Raw genomic sequence first — 24498 nt, 5'->3', positions numbered from 1 at the left:
GTTTTCAGAAGCCGTCGCCCATCCCTCCGTTCGTGTTTGTAAAGTAACAGGCGACCCCTTACCACGCGTTCACCGGCTGACATTTAAAAGGAAACCGTTGGAGTGTTTTCTTCGCAGAATGCCGCACTTTATCTGACCTGACGTGCGCGGGTAGAAAGACGGAGGAGGGAGTCGAGCGCCTCTTCAGTAGTAACACCCGGGCGGGAGGAAGCCAAATCGGGTCACGTGCATATCGATAATTGGGACGAATTTCAGTTTTTATGGTCAAAGCCAGCACAAAAACAAAAAACACAATTGTCAGATGTCTCGCAAAAATTAAGATCTGGAGTGACTTTTCTGATTAGACTGATTTAAAAAACAAAACTGCTCCCCAATCTGGTTGTTACGGAAACGTGTTACTGGCACACCCAAAAAAAAAAATATTGCGTTTCACATAATTATATAAAACGTATCACATAATTCACTTAATTATGTGATACATTTTACATAATTACGTGAAACGTTTCACATAATTATGTGACTTATTATTATGTGAAACGTATCACATAATGATGTGAAACGTTTCACATCATTATGTGACTCATTATTATGTGAAACGTTTCACATTTTATGTGAATTATTATCATGTGAAACTTATCACATAATGATGTGAAACGTTTCACATAAGTCACATCATTATGTGATATGTTATACATAATTATCTGAATTATTATCATGTGAAACTTATCACAAAATTATGTGAAACGTTTCACATAAGTCACATAATATGTGACTTTTTTTTGGTGTGGCAGTAATACACTTCTAACTGTGAAACGTTTCACATAATTATGTGATAGGTTTGACATTATATTATATTATATTATAATTATGTGACCGTTTTTTTTTTTTTTTTGGGGGGGTGTGGCAGTAATACACTTCCGTAGTACGTAAAACGGTCAGGGCCGGCAGACAAAGTTCAGCGGGGTGTGCATTCAACCCATTCAGGTTTCGATTTTTCACAATTTCGGAGCCATCATTTTACATATCTGGCGATCTGTTTATTCGTTCAAATGAGGCACGCCTGTTGACAGCGCGCTTCTTTGCGGTGCGTCAAATTTACGAGACATATTTCGTCCCTTTAGGTCCAAATCTCATTTCGAATCAAATTCACATTGATGACGGAAACTTCGAGTACCCCTTCCCCAAAAAAATCCTTCAACTGAGACTGGCTACCAACCGGTTCTGGGGGTTCTCTGCCTCCTGCCAGTTGGGACTGGCTCCAGCCACTTCCCGCGACCCTCGTGAGGATAAGCGGCTCAGGAAACGGAGCGATGATTCACGTGACATTACTGGAGCGACCTCGGCGGTCACGTGACCACTGGCCGCAGCTGTGAGCTGATTGGGCCGCTCAAGTTTGGCCAATCTTGCCTTCTCTCGACCAGGTATAAGTCCACCGATGTCGATGTATGTAATTCGCAAATGTATGATTTTTGTCCGGATACTATCGTTCATATTTTAAGCCAACATGCCAACAAACGGGAGCTAACGTCGCCAGGTAATTTGCCCGAAGAGATGATTGACAGCTTGGCGTGTGCAACCTGCTCGACGGCGAAGTTCTGCGTGTTTCCGCTCGTTTGACGAGTCCACGTCGGTTCCGAGCGCGGCCATGGAGGACGAGCAGCAGCCCCCCCGAGTCGCCCAAAGACGGCCGCCGCTCGGGCGTTCGGCGGCGGCTGCTGCGGGCGCGGATCGCGCAAATCACCTCTTTCAATTGCAGCAGTCGATGCAAGTCCAATTCAATTCATTTCATTTCATTTCTATTCACTGTCACTCGTCCTTGCGCCTCCGTAAGTGCACTTCTAAGTCTTGTTTATCCCCCAGCAAAATTCAAAAGCACCTCCGCGTGGACTTCGCTCCACCTGGCGTGTTACCATGGAAACAGGGATGTCGTGGACCAGCTACTAAAAGTAAGGTTTCATTTGTGTGTGTGTGTGGGGGGGGGGGGGGGGCGTCACCCCGTCACCCCTTTTTGCTCAGCATTTTGTATTTTCAGGCAGGTGCTGACGTGAACTTGCAGGACCACACTGGCGACACCCCCCTGCACAAAGCCGCCAGCGCTGGAAGAAAGGTGAACCCCGAAAGGTCACCCGAGAGGTCAAGTTCACCAGCAACCAATTGGGTGTGATCCTCCAAATGTTTAGAATTCCCTGTCCTAATAGTACAGCATTAAGCCTTAGATATGCCACAAATAATCACCGTGCAACATTTTGTCCGTTAAAACGTTTCCCTGAAAGTAATGCACCTAAAGTAAGCTACCGATACCAATTCTCGCTTTCCAAGTAGGCGTCTTATTCTGTTTTGGACTTGTCGATACATGCTTCATCTTTATTAGGACACTTCCTGTAAATCGTGACGAGCACTCGCCAGATGCTCGGCTGTGAAATTTCATCCCTGCCAAAAGTGAAGTGCAATTTTTTTCAGGAAAAGAAAGTTAAAGGGGAAGTCCACTCATTAAAAATGATGTAGCAGATAGGTCATGTCATTGGTACTGTAACTTTCAATGAAAGATTTAAGGTTGTTTATGTCGGCAATTTTGAACGTTCCCGGTCGATGACGTTTTGGCGAGTCACATGACCTACGCGTGCAATGTGACGTGTCGTGTGCTCAACCTGAGGCTCGGTTGCGTTCCTGACTATTGTCAGCGCTGATTTCTCGGATCCATCCTCATCCGATGAAGAAATAGAAGTATCGGTCGATCTGGAAGACGGAGGAATATGTCCATACAGATTCGAACCTGTGGCTGTCAATAATGTTGAATATTCGGAGGGCCACTTGGAGGCGCACGCACGGGACATAAGTGCGTAAAGAAAGGCCCTCGGAGCTCGCTCCTTCTTTGTTTGCGCACTTCCGTCCTGCGCGCAGGCCTCCGATTCGTCAGACTCGGCGTCGTTCCCGTCCGAATAGTCAACATTATTGACAGCCACAAGAAAAGTCCATTCGTTGCCCGGCCATGTTGGACTTCAGAAGTTCTGTTGGGCTTTCCCTGGTGTCGTTCCCCCTCAGGAGATCGTTCTGCTGCTGCTGCGTTGCGACGCCTCTGCCGCCGTCGCCAAGGGCGCGGCGCAGACCCCGAAAGATGTCACGGAGGACGATGAAATCGTGACCGTGCTCGAGGGTATGACGATATGGATCGGGCCGGAGCCCGTTTGACTGGCCTTGCGCTTATCGTGATGCAGGTATTTGTTTGCGTCCTTCAGCTGCCGAAAGAATGGAGGCGAGGCGGCGAGAGGGGAGCCTGCTGGACGCCGCCAGAGACGGCGACGTCACGGCTCTCTCCGACGTAGTAAGTGTCAAGGTTTCGGGAGTTGGCGGCACAGGTGGTTAGCACACCGGCCTCACGGTCACGGGTTCCGGATTTGAATCTGGGCTCCGGCCTTTCGACGTTGACTTTGAACGTTCCGGGCGCTACGGCATCCTCCAAAGTCCAAAAAACAAGACTCCCAATTGAGCGTGAGCGCCTGTGTACTTATGCATGTGGCCTGTGATCGGCCGGCAACAAGCCCGAAGTGCATCCCGGCGCTTGCTCGACGGCAGTTGCCGTAAGCAGTAGAAAAATAAATGCAGTGTATCAGTCACTGTGATTTGTCGGGGACGTATTCTCCATCACACTCATAAATTTGCACAGTCGAGCACGAAAAATCCCGTGCGTAAAATTTGTTTCGACTAGAAATACATAGATATCGAAAGACGTCATGTATTTTGTGTAGTCTTGACCCTCTAAGCTATTGCGCACTTGTCGCACACAAAAACCGATCCAGAGCAGTGAGCCCGAAGTCTTTTTTTTTTTTTTTTAACACGGAAGCACACGGTCTCTAACAACGAGCTGCTTCTCAGCCTTCTTCTACTTCCTAGTTTACCTGACACCGCCCCCCTCTGCTCTTAAAGGGGTACACTCATAATTACAAAAAGACAGACAAACACACTGCAACTTCATATCTGCGGGCATGACTGGTGGACCACACCCTTAACTTCATATCTGCGGGCATGACTGACCACACCCGTACATTTTTCAAATGTGAGTGACTGCAGTATGCGGAAGTACTGTAATACAATACGTTCCCATTCACTCAGATTATCACAAGTATTGGCAGGAACATTTCCGAGTCGGGAAAAATTGAACAACTGCAAATGGGGGATTCTGAATTATCGCACAGGGAAATGTGAATTTTACAATATGCTCACTTTTGTAGTTGCTGAACATTACTCCAGCACACTAGCAAGTGTTTAAAATATTTTACCCCACTTTTGTACTTAAATAAGATCAAATATTACATGAATTCAATATCTATTGAGATGAAAATACAGGGTCATCTCAATAAAATAGAATAAGGAAAGAAAAGTTGAGAAATTAATAATTTCATTCACAAATCTCTGCCTGGTTTCTAAATAATTTTCCGAATTTTTTTCATTTAAAAAAAAAAATATAATTCGAGGGATAGTGAATTTGGGGGTTTAGTTTTTAAAAATGTTTGAATGTTTGATCTTTTGGCACCATTGTGATTCATTGAAATAATCCTAATAACATTATAATATTTGCAAAGTCTACGTAGGCCCCAAAAAGATGCGGTCAATCGGTTTTGTCGTGTTTCTCAGCTCGACGGAAAGGAAGCGGCGGACGTGCACCGCAAGGATGGGCTGGGCGACACCCCCTTACACCGCGCCGCCCGCAGGGGGCACGAGCAGCGCGTCGTCGGGCTGCTTGGAAGCGGGGCCTTCCCCGCCGTCACAAACAAGCAAGGTACACACCGGCGTGAGTCCAATTCCATCACGCCTGGCATTCCCACAGCCGTGTGTTCGAAATGAACGCGCGCTGCGTTCCGGAGCAGACGCCGTCGGACGTGGTCCGCACTCGGGCGCTCAAGCGGATTCAGAGCAAGGTGAGGACAAAAAAAAGTTGAAATCGTATGTGTAGATTTTTTTTTTTTTTTTTTTTTTTTATGGGTACTTCAGGATCTAATTTGTACTCAAAGGTTTGACGGTTATGCTCGGTCCGGTGTAGCAACAGGAAGTTTTTACTTGCTCAGTAGGCGCACGGACAAACACTTGCAACATCTAACATTTCCAGGCGCTAGATTTGATCTCGTGGCATTAAATCCTCCCTTTTTGGGGGGGGGAGGGGTTGTCACATCGTGGTTTTTTTTGTTTTGTTTTTTTTTTTTTTAACTGTTAGCCTCGTTCCAGGCCAGCAGCTGACACCCGGTCCCTCGATCACACGAAAACCAGATCCTGCCTGATTCTAGTCGAAATTACACTTTGCGTGCAGCCCCAAGATTGACAAATCTCGGTTTAAATGACTTTTTTTTTTGTTTTGTTTTTTTTTTTTAACTGTTAGCCTCGTTCCAGGCCAGCAGCTGACACCCGGTCCCTCGATCACACGAAAACCAGATCCTGCCTGATTCTAGTCGAAATGGCACTTTGCGTGCAGCCCCAAGATTGACAAATCTCGGTTTAAATGACTTTTTTTTTTGTTTTGTTTTTTTTTTTAACTGTTAGCCTCGTTCCAGGCCAGCAGCTGACACCCGGTCCCTCGATCACACGAAAACCAGATCCTGCCTGATTCTAGTCGAAATGGCACTTTGCGTGCAGCCCCAAGATTGACAAATCTCGGTTTAAATGACTTTTTTTTTTTGTTTTTTTTTTTTTTTTTAACTGTTAGCCTCGTTCCAGGCCAGTAGCTGACACCCGGTCCCTCGATCACACGAAAACCAGATCCTGCCTGATTCTAGTCGAAATGACACTTTGCGTGCAGCCCCAAGATTGACAAATCTCGGTTTAAATGACTTTTTTTTTTGTGTGTCTCCAAAAGGAATGCCGAGATCCGTTTGCAGAGGTTTGAAGGCCCCCTTTGGAAGGTACGCCAGCTCCACCCGGTCAAGAACCGTCACATTTGGTAGCCGGACTCAACCTATTTTTTGGAGATGGAAAAACTGTCATCTATATAAAGCTCGATCGGATTCACTTTAACTCAACATTTGTCATGAAAAGAATGACAAAAGATATTTTGTGACAGTTATATTTCTTCTATTATTTATGCATAATTTCCCCACAACAGAGCTCGTGCTTCATTGGGTGGCGATTGAGGACGGGACCGTTTCCTGGTATTCGAGGCAGTTGAGATTTTTCACATTTTCTCTTTTCTGCGGGGTACTGATTTGTGACATCTTGACCATTTTTTTATTTTTTATTTTATTTTTTTTAATATGAGAGGCATAATGACATCTGACGCCACGAGCCGTTCACGCTGTGCCCAAATGCAAAGACGAAAGACCGAGAGACAAAAGAAGAAATAAAATTGCTTGGCTATTATCTTTTTATTGTTGTGAATGGTGGTGGTGGTGGGGGGGGGGGGAATTATATGAACTCTCAGTTTCTCAATTCATATCTGGCTACAACGCGAGCTTCAGATGGCTTTCTGATTGGCTAGCGTTCCAGTTCACGTCTCATTAGTTGAGTCTATTGACCGCACGCAAGGATTTTGAGATCGTAAATATTGAACGCGTTCAACGGCAACGATTGTCGCCAATCGTTTTTTGACAGGGGTGAAAAAGTCACTGTTAACGCAGCCCACACCACATCGAACGATGATGGCCTTTGGTGACCTCGAAGCCACGGGAGGGAAATGCTCATATTTAGCCTGACGTTCAGGTTAAGAAGCAAATGAGAAACCGTAAACTAATTGAACTCCTGCAACAATAATTGGGCTTTTATTGTATTTATTAATGGCTGGGTAGCAATCGTATCATACGGTTGTTTTGGGTCTCGCTTGTTTTGTTACCATTTTAATTTTTTTTTTCTTTTTTTTCATGCCAGCATGTGAATACAGGAAGCTAAACCCCGTTTGCAAAATGTACAACTACCGTCTCCTCTTTCTCTTTCTAGGGCTGAATTAGGAGCTGGTGTAAGAAAACAGGGCTCTAAATCTTTAGCACAAGCGTACTGCATGGTACGTAGACGAGTTGTTTGCGTTCCCTCGTGCACCATTTGCCATGTGTAATTTGTACATGGTGTAATTTCCGCCCGATGAGCCGCAACTTTTTTCGCACACTTTCAATCCTGCGGTTTATGTGGTGACGCTGCTAATTTGTGCGTTTTTTTGTTTTGTTTTGTTTTGTTTTATAACGGCCGCAAGCTGGCACTTGAGCTGAAAAGGTAAGAGGCCAGTGGAATATATGTGCCGAAGAAGCGACTTTTACCGGTACTTTTTTTTTTTTTTTTTTTTTTTTTACCAGCCCTGTTAGAGCTGTGCTAGCGTGTTGCTGCTGTGTTACTGCCACGTCTCTGTGATTTTTACCGGTATGTTTTTTTTTTTTTTAAACCGGCCCTGTTAGCACCGCACTAGCGTGTTCCTGCTGCGTCTCAGTGATTTTAGGTATTTTTTTGGTTTTTGTTTGTTTTCCTGTTAGTGATGTGCTTCCGTGTTTCCACTGTGTAGCTGTTTTGTTTTTTTTTTTTTAACCAGCCCTGTTTGTGGTGTTGCTATGTTAAGCTAAGCTAAAGTATTACGACTTTGAAAACTTTCTGTGTACCACCTTTCTTTGTAAATATTTTGTCTTTCAATGTGGGCACTTGCGGCTTTTACACAGGTGCGGCTTGTGTGTACCAAATGGTATTTCCTTTACAAATGTACTGGGTGAGGCTTATAATCAGGTGCGCTCTGTAGGCTGGAAATTACGATATCCGTGTTTGCGCAGCCTGTAAGTTGACCATACTTTGATGTCGGTATAGTTGTCCAGGTCATGTTGAAACGTACGTTTGCCATTGCAGGTCAGACCATGGGATGGTTGCTTCTTCATGCTCAAGTGCGCTGACGACTCTGCCCTGTCTTTTAAAGTCCCCTCAATGGCCGACGCCGCGGCATCAAGAAAAGCGAAGCGCTTCTCTTCAATTGTGTTGCTTCATATTTATGACATCACATGTGTTTGTATGTTGCTGCTAATTCTTCTCTCAGAGGTGGTTGGATGCCTTTGAGGCGCACTCGTCTTACAGCACTCGCCAGGAGAACACACGCGACGCAAATAGCGACGCCGGCGTTGCGGCGAGCGACGTAACGCAGGCTCTGCAGGTGAGATTAGCACCGACGGGCTGATGACGGCGGGTCACGTGTGCACTTTCGTCCTCAAGTCTGCCCCTGCGACGCCTCGTAGGCCGCCGGCGCCTGTCAGCAGAAACTGGAACGTGAGGTCTCCACTTTTCTTTCTTTGGTGAAGAATGAGGCCAACTATTGTGAGCGCAAAAAGTCACCTTGTAGTTTATTTATCTGACCGACTATGCAGTACATTTTTTTTTGAGAAGTAAATGAAGCCTTTTTCTCAGCACTGGCTGCGCCTCTTATCCTGAAAGCCGAAGAGACCAGCCGGCTCTCCGGCGAAACTTGTGCTGCTCTCTGGCTCTGCCTTCAGCTTTTGTCCAAACAAGAAGAGGTAATGTCACATTTTCACTATTAGCATAACCGCATACATGACGCGGAGGGATTTAGTCGAGATAACCAACACGACACACGGCCATGCCGCCGCCGGCAAATGGAGGTTCCCGCAAACCAGGCGGTTGCCGTACTACCGTGACTGACCTGCGGGGGCTCCCATGATGCCACAGGGCAGCTAGAAAAGAGTCGTAGAAGTTAGGCTAAGTGTTAGCTTGTCTAAATTGCGCATGCAAACTCCTCTCGTCATTTTACAATTAGAAGTCCGAAACACAAGAGCAAGGAAAAATATCACAAAAACAAATGACAAGAATATAAAAAAAAAAAAGTTGCATAAACTCACATACCTGTATTATAAAGGAGACACGTTCACAAATGTTGACAGAGCTCTCTTCGCAAAGACCCTCAAAGCTCCGCAACATTAAAGGCACGGTCACCACGCAGACCTCAACGACGTCTCCCCTTCTCCAGCTAGCGAGTTTATGTTTGAAATTAATAAAACACGTTCAACACTGCGCCTCTGGAACTACACCCGCTTTTCAGACATTTTAAACTCATTTATATTCACCTTTAATAACAAAGCATTGAAAATATGCACGTAGAAGTCAGAAACATAAGAGGAAGTGATCTCGTCTAGCTAGATAAACGTGGCTTCAAAATAAAACACGCAGCCTACTTCCTGTGTTTCTCAGATCTTCCACCAGCACTTCAACTGCATTTTGCAAGTTACATTTTTAAACACCCAATTCTTTACATTTTATATCAATAATAATGTTGAAAAAAAAGAATAAATGCCAGAGCACGTGCTGCCTTTGAAGATGAGAGTCCGCTTCCGCGCCGTGTTCCTATTATAGTGCACAACATCACTCCATAACACCTGGCATCAGGTTGCTTTCTAAACGGCTACGACTTCGAACTCAGTGTTGACCATGCGCAAAGATTTCTCATCCGGTATCGAACAGGTTAAACATGAATTATGTTGTATATTTTCTCCTCAGCTCATTGAGTCTTGCACAGTTATGAGTATGTTTGTGGGTTTTCTTGGCCTCTAAAAAAGAAACTGAATGGAGATGAGATTCTTTAGTGAGCCGCCACTCGTGCGCGTTACTTTCACGGCCCAATCGGCGTTGAAGTTGTGCCGGTGACCGGGATGTGCCCTTGTGGTGGGGGGAGGAGGCGCTGGTAGCGTTTGGTCAGTCTGGTAATCACTGGGGAAAAGATCCCCTTTTATGCTTAGGTCTGCATCTCGCGTGCGGATCAGCGTGCGTTTGTACACTCGAGGCGAGGGAGGAAGCCGGCCAGTTCGGTTCCAGGCGGGCGCGCCGAACGAGACTGAAGGGCAGCTTTTCTCATCCAGGTACAAAACTGTCTTCTGTTCTTCACACAAACCTTTTCTTTTTCAGTCAGGTCATTATGTTAAACCTAAATGTACGTTGGTTTGCTGTTAATTGCTATCAAACTTTGAGATAAACATTTCTAGTGACTCAATTTACTTGATTAAGAATGTGGAAATTGAGCGTGCCGAGTCGTATTGACCGCCACTGTGCCAGTCTCCACTTTTTAATTAGATCCAGCCTTTGATCGATGAAGCGGCACAGTTCTCTTGAGATTAGGTCACATTCAGGACTCTACTAGGTTGTAGTACAAGTAAATTTTTTGCGATTGTATGACTAAGGATCATTGCATGAACCGGCCCCCGTTATCGCACGACTTTTACCGGGCATGAAGCGTGAAAAACATCCGAACAATGCTTGCTAAATGAATTCCTGTCAGACATAGTGAGGAGAAATGGCCTCACAATCTCTTTATAGGGATAAACTGCTGCTACTTTATCGTAGTAAGTGGATTATACTTTAAGCGATGCTGTGAATGGCTGTATTAACACGGCGTTAATGCTGATTCCAGCGTGCCGCAATCCTACGTCAAATCCTTCCTTGTTTCATTCGATTTTCTCCGAATATTTCAAAGTGAAATCTGGCGAATTCCTCCGAGGGATTCGCAGGGAACGCAATGTTGCCCCCTCTCAGGCGTAAGCGCAGCGCTGACCCACTTTGGCGGCAGCTGTAGAACGAGAGCGCGTCTGTGCACGTGCGTGCTCAAGTCGGGCCGCGTTATGTAAAACTGTTTAACGCAAACGAGGCTCCGCGTGAAGTCAGTCCTCCGTCTACGGCGAGAACAGCCGCCAATCTTCCGGGGAAAACCTTCGAAAAGCTCGTGCGGCACGTCTGGGAATCTTTGTTTTGGAAGCCGCACGATGAGCCTCGTTTGTCAACCGTTCGATTCAATTGCGCACATGCATATCAAGCATTCGTTTAATGTCTGTATTCATTTTTTTTTTTTTTTTGTCCAAAACATCTTTGACCCAAGATGCACAACATAGTGGAACTACAGTCTTCTTCTTTTCCTTTCGGCTTGTCCCGTTCGGGGTCGCCACAGCGTGTCATCTTTTTCCATCCAAGGCCATCTCGTGCATCTTCCTCTCTAACCCAAACTGTCCTCAGGTCCTCCGTCACAACATCCATCAAGCTTTTCTTTGGTCTTCCTCTCGCTCTCTCTTCCTTGGCAGCTCCATCCTTCCCATCCTCCGACCAATTTACTCATTCTCTCGCCTCTGGACATGTCCAAACCATCCAAGTCTGCTCTCTCTCTAACCTTGTCTCCAAAGCATCCAACTTTGGCCGTCCCTCTGCAGAGCTCATTTCTAATCCCATCCAACCTCGAGAACCTCAACACCTTCATTTCTGCCACCTCCAGTTCTGCTTCCTGTTGTTTCTTCAGAGCCGCCGTCTCTCATCCCTACATCATGGCCGGCCTCACCGTTGTTTAATAAACTTTGCCCTTCTTCCTAGCGGAGAGTCTTCTGTCACCTAGAACACCAGACACCTTCCGCCAACCGTTCCACCCCGCTTGGACCCGTTTCTTCACTTCCTTACCACACTCTCCATCGCTCTGTATTGTCGACCCCAAGTATTTGAAGTCGTCCACCCTCGCCATCTCTTCTCCCTGTCGCCTCACACTCGTGGAACTACAGTCATTTGTAAAAATGTGAATATTTTTAGTAATCCAAAGCAGGACTTTGTTAATGGGTAAATTGTGATTGGAGTGCTCAGGTTTTTTCAAGGCTTCACTATTCCTACTGATCCTTACGATCAGATTTATGTATTTTTCGGTGATGTCTAGACGCCAAGCTAACTGTTAGCTTACGCGGTCGGGTAACCACGTTCCATTTGCAAACTTTTCTCCTCGTCATTGTCATGATGTTGCACGACGCTCAACAATCGATTTGTGTTTGTTTGTGTCGTTTTTGTGCTGTTCAAAAAAAGTTGGGATCCACAACCGTGATGAAACCTCATCGGGGTTTCCAGCAGGAACTTTCTTGGTGGTGACAGAGAGTTAAGCTAATCTTGCTCTGTTAGTGTCGTATTCGAGGCAGGAAGCTTCCGTTTGATTCCCATCACTCAGCCTGGCGAAATGTATTTGTTGGCCTTGGTTTTCAACAAACTACAGTACTGACCCATGACCTTTTTAACGTTCTGAGGGGACTCTTTGCCTGCGCGCATGCACATGGAGCCCTCTGAGGTTTTCCCCATCAAGACATTTTCGGGAGCCTGTAAGCGTCCCACCCGTCGGCAGGACAACGGCGCACGGCATCAGTCAGGCTTAAAATAGACGTTTGTGCTCAGGCGAAAGGGACGCGGAGAGGTTGATAGCCGGCACAGATTGCTGCACTACAAAGTGTTGACTTTCCTGGACGGCTCTTGAGCCAAGAGCTTGGAACTCGGCGCTCGCAGACATTTCTGACATCTTATCGCCACGAGAGGGGCTCCGTCTCGTCGGGTCCTTGAACAGAAAAGGCTTTTGTGAGCAAGCATATCGTTGTCACCAGTCAAGCAGGGACATTAGAAATGTTATGTCCTGCTGGACTGTCAGCCTTTCAAAATCATATTTCATTTTCAGACCAGTTGCCAGCTTTGAATTCTCATTAGCGAGGGAAGAGCAACTGTTGCAGGAAGACGTTTGAATGGATGCTTGCGGGCTTCTCCTGGACGCGTTTGTACTTGTGTGGAAAGTTTTGGGGGCACGCCGTCTTTTTGTTTTGTTTTTTTTTGTGTGGCCTGAAATATTGTGATGAAAGTGTGAAGGGGAACTCCCGCCAGCCATTTTTTTTTTTTTTTTTTTTTTGGTAGCTTGACATATTCAGGGTGAGGGAATTTGTCCCAGCCGAGATTGGATGAGAATACAATAACACCCCCCAAAATCACTCAGGAGCACACCCAGGGGAGTTTTAAAAAAAATAAAATAAAAAAGCCTCAAATGTCAGTTTGATGAATTAGCATTAAATTGGGCAGACAGCAGACGTATTCACCACTGCGCCGCCATTTTAGTTAGAGAAAATGCTCGCGCTCAGGACCAAAGAAGAAATTCAAATGAATTGTCACCACATCTTAGATGATTTATCAATCAAAATGTCTTCTTTTTTTTTTTTAAACATGTTGATTGATAAATAAATAAATAAAACCTAACTCAACTAAAAATGGTGAGTCCTCTTTAGTCAGCCCTGATAAAGACAATCAAAATGTTTTTTTTTTTTTTTTTTTTTTTTTTTTTTTACCCAAATGAACTTAATGTTTTTTTTTTTTTTCCCAAAATTGTTTTTGAACTGATGTTGTTCTACATTTACAATAATCAAGCGGTTTGCTTTCTCTCGCGTCTCCGAATCTTTGTTCACGTTCGTACTTTGAAATGAATTTTTGCGGGGTTTGTTATAACTATTAGTTCTAACTTATTATTTAAATTTTGCAGGCTCGCGCTCAGGCCCAAAGAAGAAATTCAAATTGTCACCACATTCTAGATGATTTATCAATCAAAATGTTTCCTTTGTTTGATCTCAACTAAACATGGTGACTCCTCTTTAGTCAGCCCCATTTTTTTTCTTTTTTTTTTTTTTTTTTACCCAAATGAACTGACTTAATGTTTTTTTTTGTGTGTTTTTGAACTGACTTTCTTCATTTACAATAATCAAACGTCGTTCTTTCCCTTCTCCGAATCTCGGTTCACGTTACGTACTCGGAAACGACTTTTTGCGGCGGTCGAGATGAGCGACGGACAACGCAAATCCGCTCAAGAGTGTTGGAAATGCTGATCCGCTGCGTCTCTCGGGTTCCGCCGAAGGGACACCCAATCCTGCCGCGCGCATCTTTGCCCTCAGGGTGTTTGGTTCTGGTCAGAGGAAATCGGATCTAATGGCAACGTCGCAACAATGCAATACCGCCAAGAATGATCAATCCGCACGTGCCGATACAAGCAGGAGTGTCATCACCAAAATGTCGTCTAAATTTGCGTGCCTAAAAAAAGAGAGTTCCGGTGAAATGTTTGTGCAGGTGTGGAGGCTGAAGTTGGAACGGGAGGAGGAGAAGAACAAAGCCCTGACGGAGGCGCTGCAGACGATCGCCAGCGAGCACCGCGAGCTCAAGCGGTCGCTGAGCGAGAGCAGGAGTTGGGCCGTCCTCGGCACGCTCGCCCAAGATGATTTCTACGACGCCGTCTCAGGTCAGCGCGCGCACAATCAACAGCCGCTCGCTCGTCAAGGAGCAAAACCTGTCAATCAAGTGACTTGCGGTGCAACTCGAGATTATTCTCATCGCTTCGCCTGCCGATTTCCCTCCCAATGAAATTTTTGGAATAAAGTCAAAATGTCTTTTGATTCAACGATAATCAGTCTGCTTTGAAAGAGGACAGCAGAAAATAAACATTTACTGCTGAGAGGATAAAATCAAAAGACGAGGACAATTGCACGTTCATCAAGGCCACTAAACAATGGCAAAATAGTTGAGCCGTTTGAAAATCATCTTGCGCCTGTAAAAGCAACAAATATGGATTCATCTCATACTACAAGTTAAACCAATTTTTATTATTCTTATTCTTTCATCGTTGTTGCGATATGTTGCCACGTTCGTTTTTTTTTTTCCACAATCTAAAACGCTACCAAGAATCATCCATCCATTAATTCACTTACCCGCTTATCCTCACAAGGGTCGCAGGGAGTGCCGGAGCCTATCCCAGCTGTCGACGGGCAGGAGGCGGGGTACACCCTGAACTGGTTGCCGCCCAATCGCAGGGCACATGGAGACAAACAGCCGCACTCACCTAGGGGCAATTTAGAGTGGCCGAAACTACGCAGGCACGGGGAGAACATGCAAACGCCACACGGACGGGTTTGGGGTTGAACCGAGGAACTCAGAACTGTGAGGCCAACGTTTTCCAGCTGCACCACCGTGTCGCCTTCCAGGAATCATTTAAAACAAAAAAAAAAGGACAAAAAAGCCAGTTTCATGTGGTAGGCAACTCTATCGTGAATAGAAACGCACCAAAAAAAATGGAGATTTTTATGCTTAAAGAAATACAAAGTAACATTTTTGATTTAGAGCAAACGTTTTGCAGTCATTTTGGTCATTGTCGGGTGTCCTTTGAAAATGAATACTTTGGCCGATTGCTAGAGATTCATATGTGCTTCCCACTGTCAGATACGTATATGAATAAGCTCCGTCCGGACACTCTGATCGCCATCTTGTGTACCTTCCAAATGCTGCGGGACACACACGGAAGCGCAAAAGCCGCCGTGTCGCCGCCTGCAGCTTCCGTTTCGAGTACTGCGAAGGAAAAAGACAGTTCGGCGAAATGTTCCAGATGATCCAAGTCGCCCAGGTCAGACGTCGCATCTTGTACACGATTAAAACAAAATTCAAATCGTCCGGGTCACTTATAGTCAATAAAATTACATTTAAAAAAAACAAAAAAAACTGACGGTGTAGTGGTACACACGCCTGCCCTTGGTGCTGGAATCGTGGGATCAATTCCCGCTCGGCGATGGTATCGATATCTGCCCTGCGACTGACTGGCGACCGATTCAGCGTGTAGTCCAGCTTTCGCCCGAAGCTAGCTGGGATGGGCTCCAGCTTTCCCGCAACCCTTGTGAGGATAAGTGGCTTGGATAATGACATGACATGACAAAAGCTTCTATTTGTCTGTGGCCACTGAAAAACATCCTCGATTTTCTTTGGGATTTCTGTGTCCACAAATTGATTTATTGATCCCGATTGAGCGACTTAGACTCGACGCAGCCGTTCTGAATGTTGTTTAGCTTCAGCGTTAGTCCTCCCCCCCCCCCCCCCCTTAACCATATTTAAATAAGATTCATCAGACGGAGAAATCTCATCCATGCATTCTAAGTTTGCCTCGATGGCTTGTGCTATCGCCAGAGTAAATAAATACGGACGGTCTATTTCGCCCTGCAAGGTTTTGTGCATTTGGATCTCTCTTCCTCAGGGATGGATGCATTATTCATGGTGCGTTCTGACACACACGCTGTGACCCCGTGAGGAGCTAAACTCGGCACTTCCATGGCCATCCATTTGCGTTAGTGCAATTTTATGCTGTACATGTGATGATGCGCGAAATAATTTAATGCAGCGAAGTCATGACTTACTTACGTTACAAAGTTGGCATAAACGAGCTTGCCTACGCGGCGCTCCCAATATTGCCGCCGCCCGCGTGGCTCCTCATTGGAGCAAAATGCTCAGGTGGGGCTTGGGCAGGCTACGCGAAGGGGGAGGAGGCGCAAATGGAGTCGCTCGTTTTGCGGACGGCGAACTGAGGAGGCCGTCGCCATCCGCCCCGCAGAGTCCGAGTCGGAGCAGTCCGTGAGCGGCCAGCCGCTCTTGCGAAGAGGACGAGGGGAGCGACGCCACCCTCAGCAGCAGCGTCCGCCGCCATCCAAGCGCGCTCGCAGGGGCCGCCGGAATGTCGGGGGAGCGTCACCATGGCAACCGTAACGATGCCGCCAAGAAGCACAGGTGGGACACGCTCCGGTTATCGTCTCGTGTATTATTGCCAAAGGTTGAGTGATGGGGGCGTGCCGGTCGCGGTGCGTCCTCATCTCGAAGTCTCATTTTTGTTTGCAAGAATGCTCGCCAAAGGTGAAAATCTTCATGCGATATCTTTTAGCGCGCAAGTCTGATAAGTCAACACACCTCTGTTAGCATGAAAAAAAAGGTGGGGAGCACGAGAACTGATCCGCAGAGGATAACCTGCTTTGTTTTTCCTGCATGATCCTGACCTATTTGTGCAAAAGCTGTTTTTTTTTTTTTTTTTTGGGGGGGGGGGGGGTCGACAATCTTCCATTTCAACTTTGCTTCTCTTGCTTGATCCAACAAGTGACCTTTGAATAATTCAGCAGGTTCTGGCACAGATAAAGTAGACGGGCAGAACAAGATGCAAAGTGTGCTTGTGCACTGAAAGGGAGCATTTATTCCCTCCATAAATGGATCACAAATTATATCAAATCTACAAAGTTACATTTGGAAATATTTAACCTATGGTGATATTTTTCATGATGACCAACTTTTTAGGCTGGTTGATGTGGGGAGGAAAAAAAAAAGGCATCTATCGAGCCAGATAGCAATTCTAGCCATAATTCAGATAGCAGTCGGGGAAAAATAGGTGGGCTTGATTAATGCAAAGCGAATTTATTTGTATTGTGCATTTCATACACGAGGTAACTCAATGTGCTTTATATGATTTAAAGGATTTGAATACAAAGAGCTAAAACAACAGTGAACACAAATGTGCAAGAGAGGCGGGAGAAAAGCAAAGATTTTTTTTTTTTTTTTTCACAGAAATACCATAATTCCCGGCCTGGAGAGCGCACCTGTTTACAAGCCTGACCGAGTAAATTTTTAAAGGAAATACAGTACCATTTGGTACATACATACGCCGCAGCTGTGTAAAAGCCGCAAGTGCCCACATTTGAAACTCAAGATATTTACAAAGACTGTACGCAGAAAGAGTTTAACGCTACCACCGTGCTAACGCTAGTGCCGAGTTAAAGCTAGCGCTAACACTAACGGGGCCAGTTAAAAACAAAACTTACCGGTAAATATCACCGAGACACGCCAGTAACACAGCAGCAACACGCTAGCACAGCGCTAACACTACTGCTAATAGGGCCGGTTAAAATAAAATTTACCGGTAAATATCAATGAGACACGCCAGTAACCCAGCAGCAACACGCTAGCACAGCGCTAACACTAGTCCTAGTGCTGCCGCCGAGCTAAAGCTAGGACTAGCACTAATAGGGCCGGTTAAAATAAAATTTACCGGTAAATATTAATGAGACACGCCAGTAACCCAGCAGCAACACGCTAGCGCAGCACCAACAGATGCGGTAAGTCACTCCCTCGGCACATATACTGTATTTCACCCGTTTCATTCTTGCCTTTTCCGCTCAAGTGCCCCCTCGCGACCATTGGAAAAAAAAAATGCACAAATTCGCCGCATAAACCGCAGGGTTGAAAGCGAGTGAAAAAAGCCTCTGCTCGTAGGCCGGAAATTACGGTTCATAATTGCGTGTATTTGTTTGTGTAGAAGCGCGAGGAACTGTTAAGCAACAGCTTTGTACGCGGGACAGGCAGAGATGCACAATTGCGTCCGTTTGCAGTACACGTTGGCTGGTGAGCAAACGCTATGTTTGTCCTCTCCAAATGGAAGCGTTTTAAGCTGCAGGAGTGTGGCTGCCGCAACGTGTATAAACGTGTAATGACACCGGTGGCCGGGCCCGTTAGCTTCCAGGTGTCAGGTGACGTTGCTCAGCGGTGTTATCTTGCATGGCGCAACCAAAGGCAAAACGTCCCAATGAGTTGTTTCCCGGCACTCGCCAGGCGTTTAGAAAAAGGAAAAAACCCAAAACTGGTTTGCTCCTTGCTCAGATTCCAAAAATTCTGAACTCTGGAAAATAGCGCCAGTCTCGTTTGTCCATGCGAAGTTTTTGCTGGCTGACCTCGTTTCTCCCTCTGCAAACTGCTGTTCCGCAGAACATCTCTCCCGGCTCCGATGTTCTCCCGAAACGACGTCGGCATCTGGAGCATCTTGAAAAAATGCATCGGCATGGTGAGGACGAACCAAAATGATCTTCGTCGGAGATGTGCAAGTAAACGCTTGCGGACTCGAGAGCTGTCATCCGTACTCTTTTTGCATCAATCATTTCGTAATGATGTCTGACGGTCTTTTGTCAAAATGCACAAAAAAATAATGAGAGCAGCGTTGGATGTTCTGTCTCAGCAAGCGGCTACTCTGGGTTTTTGAACTTGGTTGCTCTGTTTAGAAAGCAACCAATCTCTTGATGTTTTGGAGCCGCTATCGAAGGCCGAGACGGCGCACAAATGGCGCAAAATGGAACTAAAACGACAATTTGGGAACATTCATAAAAACGCCATCATCTTGAATCTTCACCTTAAATGATTCAGTGTTGCTCGTTTTGATGTGCGTCGTCCCTCAGGAGCTGTCCAAGATCGCCATGCCGGTCATCTTAAACGAGCCTCTGAGCTTCCTCCAGCGGCTCAGCGAGTACATGGAGCACACCTCGCTCATCCACCGCGCCAACGCCGCCGCCGACTCAGTCCAGCGGATGAAGGTGACGCGACTGCCGCGCTCTCGAGGATAGAAGCGTCCAGAGATGACTTGCAAATGACACTTTAAGGAGCGTAATTCCCGGCCTACGGAGCGCACCTGGTTACGAGCCTCACTGAGTACATTTGTAAAGGAAATACTATTTGGTACCGCACCGGTGTAAACGCCGCAAGTGCCCACATTGAAACACGAGATATTTACAAAGAAAGACGGTACACAGAAAGAGATTAACACTAGCTAACACTAGTGCTAACGCTAGCGCCGCGCTAAAGCTCGCACTCACGCTAGCGCCCCGCTAACGCTGACAGGGCCGGTTAAAATAAAACTTACCGGTAAATATCACTGAGACACGCCAGTCACACAGCGGCAACATGCTAGCACAGCGATAACGCTAGCGCCGCGCTAAAGCTCGCACTCACGCTAGCGCCCCGCTAACGCTGACAGGGCCGGTTAAAATAAAACTTACCGGTAAATATCACTGAGACACGCCAGTAACACAGCGGCAACATGCTAGCACAGCGATAACGCTAGCGCAGCGCTAACAGGGCCGGAAAAAGTCACTTCCTCGCCACATATATTCCACCTGTCTCATTCTTACCTTTTCCACTCGAGTGCCCCCTTGCGGCCATTAGAAAAAAAAATTCCAAAAGTAGTCGCATGGTTGAAAGAATGTGGGGGGAAAAAAAGTCACGGCCGGAAATTATGGTAAATTGTTAGCGCTGGTCCAAGATGATCATCACAGTAACGGTTGAACCTTTGGTCAGTGAGGCGAAAGTCAAAGTTCCGGCTTCTTTACGTCGGAGGGTGAAACTTGCCTCTGAAAGTCAGAATTTCCTTCCCAGTTCTTCAAAAACAAAAATGCACGCAGGCTTCCATTTTTGGTTGATTTCTTTTTGCGCTTGTAAATTTGCATTGCTACTGCAGGTTGGATTGTTTGTCATAGAATTAAAAATATGATAAAATGGTGCCCAAACGATTCTGAGGTTGGGGCTTCGAATCTGAGCTTCCGCCTTTCTTGTGTGGAGTTTGCAACGTTCTCCTCGCACTTGAGTGGATTTTCACACTGGAAGTCCTTAAAAAAAAAAAAAATGAATAAAAATTTTAACTTGCATTCAGAGAATGGACTTTGGTTGAAAAACCTTCTTTGACACGTTTTCAATTGTTCATCAGGCATCAAGACTTGCGCAGATTTTCTTTCCACACGCCAAAAGCATGCTTCCATATTTAAGGGCTCTTAAAGTGTCTGCGGGTACGAAAACTGTTCACAGTTTCAGTCCGGAAATCGCTTGAAAGTGTGCCGAGACTTGATCTTCAGCTAAGCCTCGGTGCGGGGCACTTGTTGTGCATCACTTTGCCGGCGCAGTTTGGATTACATGTCGCCTGTCGGCTGCGTTCTTTAAGTGGCTCAATGTAGTGTGTGATCTGGAAAACGCTCAGATGGGCTTTTCGGTTCCTTTTGTTCCCGTTGTCCGTCGGCAGTGTGTTGCGGCGTTTGCGGTGTCCGCCGTGGCGTCGCAGTGGGAGAGGACCGGCAAGCCCTTCAACCCTCTGCTGGGCGAGACGTACGAGCTCATCAGGTCGGACGCCGCGCTCGTCGGCGTGATAAATGCAACAAGATGTCGTGAAAACGTCCGTCTTGGTCTCGCGCTCCGTCCAGAGACGATCTGGGCTTCAGGTGGGTGTCGGAGCAGGTGAGCCATCACCCTCCCGTCAGCGCCTTTCACGCCGAGGGCCTCAAGGAGGATTTCGTCTTCCACGGCTCCATCTGCCCCAAAATCAAGTTTTGGGGCAAGAGCATAGAAGCGGAGCCCAAAGGAGTCGTCACGCTGGAGCTCCCCGAGTGAGCGTCAACGGTTCTTGCGAGCTTTGTCGCGTCGTCGTCCTCACGTGTCTTCGCCTTCCAAAGGTACGGCGAAGCCTACACCTGGACGAACCCCACCTGCTGCGTCCACAACGTCATCGTCGGCCAGCTTTGGATCGAGCAGTACGGCGGCGTGGAGGTCGTCAATCACAAGTAAGCACGGCTCTTCCTCCCGCGCTGCGTGCGCTCAAAAGGGACGCGTGACCCCGGATGTGATCGTTGTCGTAGGACCGGCGAGCGATGCAGCATGACCTTTAAACCCTGCGGCCTCTTTGGGAGGGAGCTCCATAAAGTGGAGGGATACATCCTCGATAAAAGGTGGCGTCTGAATCCCGTCGATCTTGCCGGCGAAGTCCATGTAATGGTTTTGGACGTGTGACCTCTTGCGTTTGCAGCAAAAGGAAGCTCTGCGCCATCTACGGCAAATGGACCGAGTGCCTGTACACGGTGGACCCCGCGACCTTCGACGCGCACAAGAAGACCGCTGAGGAGAAAAAGGCCCCCAAACGGGTAATTTCGTTTGTCGCCACCGCCCGTGTTCGGCCGTCCGCTGAGATGAGCGTCCGTCTGTGCGACCTCAGAGCGGCGCGGACGAGGAGTCCGAGGAGGTGCCCCCGCCCGACGCCGAGACGGCGCAGGTGATCCCGGGCAGTGAGCTGGTCTGGAAGATAACGCCTCGACCCGACAACTCTGCCAAGGTCGGGCTGCTTGAGAAAGGAAGAGGCGGAGCTTTCGCTCTTTCTTGAATCTTGCCCTCTTTTGGCAGTTCTACGCTTTCTCCGCGTTCGCCATGCAGCTGAACGAGCTCGACGCGAAGATGGCGGGACCCCTGCCGTCCACAGACAGTCGTCTCCGGCCCGACATCCGCGCCATGGAGAACGGCGATATCGGTATGACGTTTGACATTTTTTGTCGTCGTCTTGCAATCTGGAGCTCCCGTTTGTCCACGGTCTTACGCTGCGTGTCTAAAACTTTATTTGTATAGATCTACATTGTCGCCGTTTGTGTCTGGCAGATGCGGCGAGTGCGGAGAAGAAGCGCCTGGAGGAAAAACAGAGGACTGCGCGGAAGAATCGCGGCAAGTCCCCGGATGACTGGAAGACCAGGTAACTCGGTCAATCGCCGCCCTGGGACCATCAGGGATCACTTTGAGGTGCTCTTGCTGCCCCCCTCAGGATAAAGTGTATTATTGCAACACCTTGTTCGACACCAGGGGCCGCTTTAGTCCTAAGTACAAAGGCGTAGAGGCGGTGTCGTACCTGAACTAGTTCATACTTTGTGTGGAAAATGAACTCATTTTTTTGCCAGATAAACGTGATGATGCGCTCATCCTGCCATCAGAGGGTTTTTTTAGCGTTGTTAATTTTCATAGGTTTTGTCCGGGACTTCCAGTGGGAAGACACTACATACGAGCCTTCGCACGACAGTGGGTAAACCGTATTTGACAACAGATTCATAATGTTGGGATTATTTTTATTTAACAATACAGTATAACCTCTGTTCTCGACCACAATCCATTCCAGAAGGCGGTTCGAGAAGCGATTTGTCTGAAAACCGAATCGGTATTTCCCACGGCTCCCTACAGAAGTTGCGCGTTGTAGATCGGCTGGTCAGGCGCGTTATGTTATTTCTGTTTTTTTTTCGGCAGCGTGGGAATTCACAACAAAGTGCATCGTGGGTCAGCTGGTTGGGCTGCGTGCGTCATTTCTGTGTTTTTTCGCAGTGGGTTCGAATTCACAAAAACGAGCGTTGCGGGTCAGCCGGTCGGGCCGCACGCGTTATGTTATTTCCGGGTTTTGTCGCAGGCATTCGAGTGCCGGTTTTCGTGCGAAAAACAGAAGCAAAAAAAAAAAAAAAAATCTAAATTTTTGTTCGAGAACAGAGTATTCACTGTAGTTGGATACGTTTTTTTTTCAGGAAGTGAAGAAACGGGTCCAAGCAGGTTGGAACGGTGGGCGGAAGGTGTCTGGTGTGTTATGTGACAGAAGAGTCTTCGCTAGGATGAAGGGAAAAGTATATAAAAGAGTGGTGGGGCCGGCCATGATGTACGGATGAGAGACGGCGGCGCTGAAGAAACAACAGGAAGCAGAAATGAAGGTGTTGAGGTTCTCGCTTGGATAGGATTAGAAATGAGATCTTTTGAGGGACAGCATAAGTTGGTTGTTTTGGAGACAAGGTTAGAGAGAGAGCAGACTTGAGATGGTTTGGACATGTCCAGAGGCGAGAGAGTGAGGAAATTGGTAGGAGGATGGTAAGGATGGAGCTGTCAAGGAAGAGAGCGAGAGAGAGGAAGACCAAAGAAAAGCTTTTGATGGATTTTGTGAGGGAGGACACGAGGACTGTGGCTGTTAAGAGAGGAAGAAGCACGAGATAGGCTAAGATGGAAAAAGATGAGGCGCTGTGGCGACCTCCTCACGGGACAAGCCGAACGGAAGAGAAGTCGTAGTTGGAGAAGTTTGAAGTAAAATGAAATGTTTTCAAGATTCACTTGTTTTCTGAGCATATTATTTTACACCAATGGAAAAAGTATATTGTTTGCAGGGAAAAAAAAAAATGGAAAAAGTTGTTCCTCAAAAATCAAGTCTTAGATTAAAGGTGGGAGTTATTATTTTTTATGAGACTTGCAATGTCAAGTGTTCAACTCACCTCACTAGTGGGCTATTTTTTACTTTTTTTTTTTTTAGTCCCACGGGCTCCTCGTGTGGCCTTTGGGGAACCATGTTGGTGACCTCGCTGTGGAATTTTGGGGCACTTGACCTTCCGATGATGAATTATTGTTCACCGTCCGCAGGTGGTTTCAGCAAGGATCCAACCCGCACAACAAAGCTCCAGACTGGCTCTACACGAAGGCTTACTGGGACAGGAAGTACTCGCAGCTGCCCGACATCTACTAGGACAGGACGCTGCGGCGTTGCCAGTAGATGGCGAGATAGATCTATAGAATCAACGTTCAAATGGGAGTTGCATTGAGTCCAGTGTGAACAGTAGTGCAAGAAATATTTTGTGTAAGGGGGGGGGGGGGGGCTGATTCATGCAAATTTAACTATAACTACAAGGTGGAGCCGAATTTAGCTCAACATTCCGACTTTTCGGTTACCAAAGGCTAATTCTGCGATCACTGTAAAATATGGCTAATCTGTACACACACACTGCAGCTCTGCTTACCATTGATATGCTAATGTGAAAACACCCCAATTGTGACATTAATTGTTTCTTTGGCTTAATGCAAACATTTTGAATTCCCAGTGTGGTTTGACTGCTTTGGTTTTTTTTCTGTTTCCATATATACTGAAGGTTTTGTGCTTATTGTGAAAGATATACTGGATACAAATACTTTTTACATGTCAGGAACAGGTAAAGAGTAAGCTTTTACAATTATGTATTTTTTCTGATGTTGAGTAAGCTGCTCTCTTATTGTGAAAGTCAAATATGATCTTTCTAGCAATAGCATGCCAGTCGCTAACTATGCAACCACCTCCACAAACCTCATGTGAGTAGCTGCTCTTTTAAGAATATAACTATTGTTGTTAAAAGCTAAATTATAATAAAACTTTGGTTTTGCGTGCTATAATAAAAAAAAAATCTATATGGAGTCATTTGCATGCTAACTTCCTCCCGGACACATTTTGGTTACATTAATCTACGCGGCCGATGTGTGGGTACGTAGCAACTTTTGTCGAAAGCAAAGCATCGCTTGTCCCCACAAAAATCATTT

At 46.5% G+C, this 24498-nt stretch overlaps 1 protein-coding gene across 1 annotated transcript; it reads left to right on the top strand.

Annotated features, from left to right (window-relative positions):
* Positions 1-5901: 5901 nt before the first annotated feature.
* On the top strand, positions 5902-24488 carry LOC133510535 (oxysterol-binding protein-related protein 2). Its single transcript, XM_061838568.1, is given in 20 exon segments — positions 5902-6149; positions 6919-6982; positions 7804-7905; positions 7988-8101; positions 8184-8262; positions 8353-8459; positions 13840-14008; positions 16139-16166; positions 16168-16311; positions 18328-18403; positions 18792-18926; positions 20402-20499; positions 20580-20762; positions 20829-20936; positions 21012-21101; positions 21179-21293; positions 21365-21481; positions 21550-21673; positions 21799-21889; positions 23575-24488. Coding segments are annotated over 20 exon segments (2127 nt in total). The 5' UTR covers positions 5902-6069; the 3' UTR covers positions 23678-24488.
* Positions 24489-24498: the final 10 nt, after the last annotated feature.

Source organism: Syngnathoides biaculeatus, chromosome 13, assembly GCF_019802595.1.
Source record: "Syngnathoides biaculeatus isolate LvHL_M chromosome 13, ASM1980259v1, whole genome shotgun sequence".
Taxonomy (NCBI): Eukaryota; Metazoa; Chordata; class Actinopteri; order Syngnathiformes; family Syngnathidae; genus Syngnathoides; species Syngnathoides biaculeatus.
This window is presented reverse-complemented; position numbering and strand designations above follow the sequence as displayed.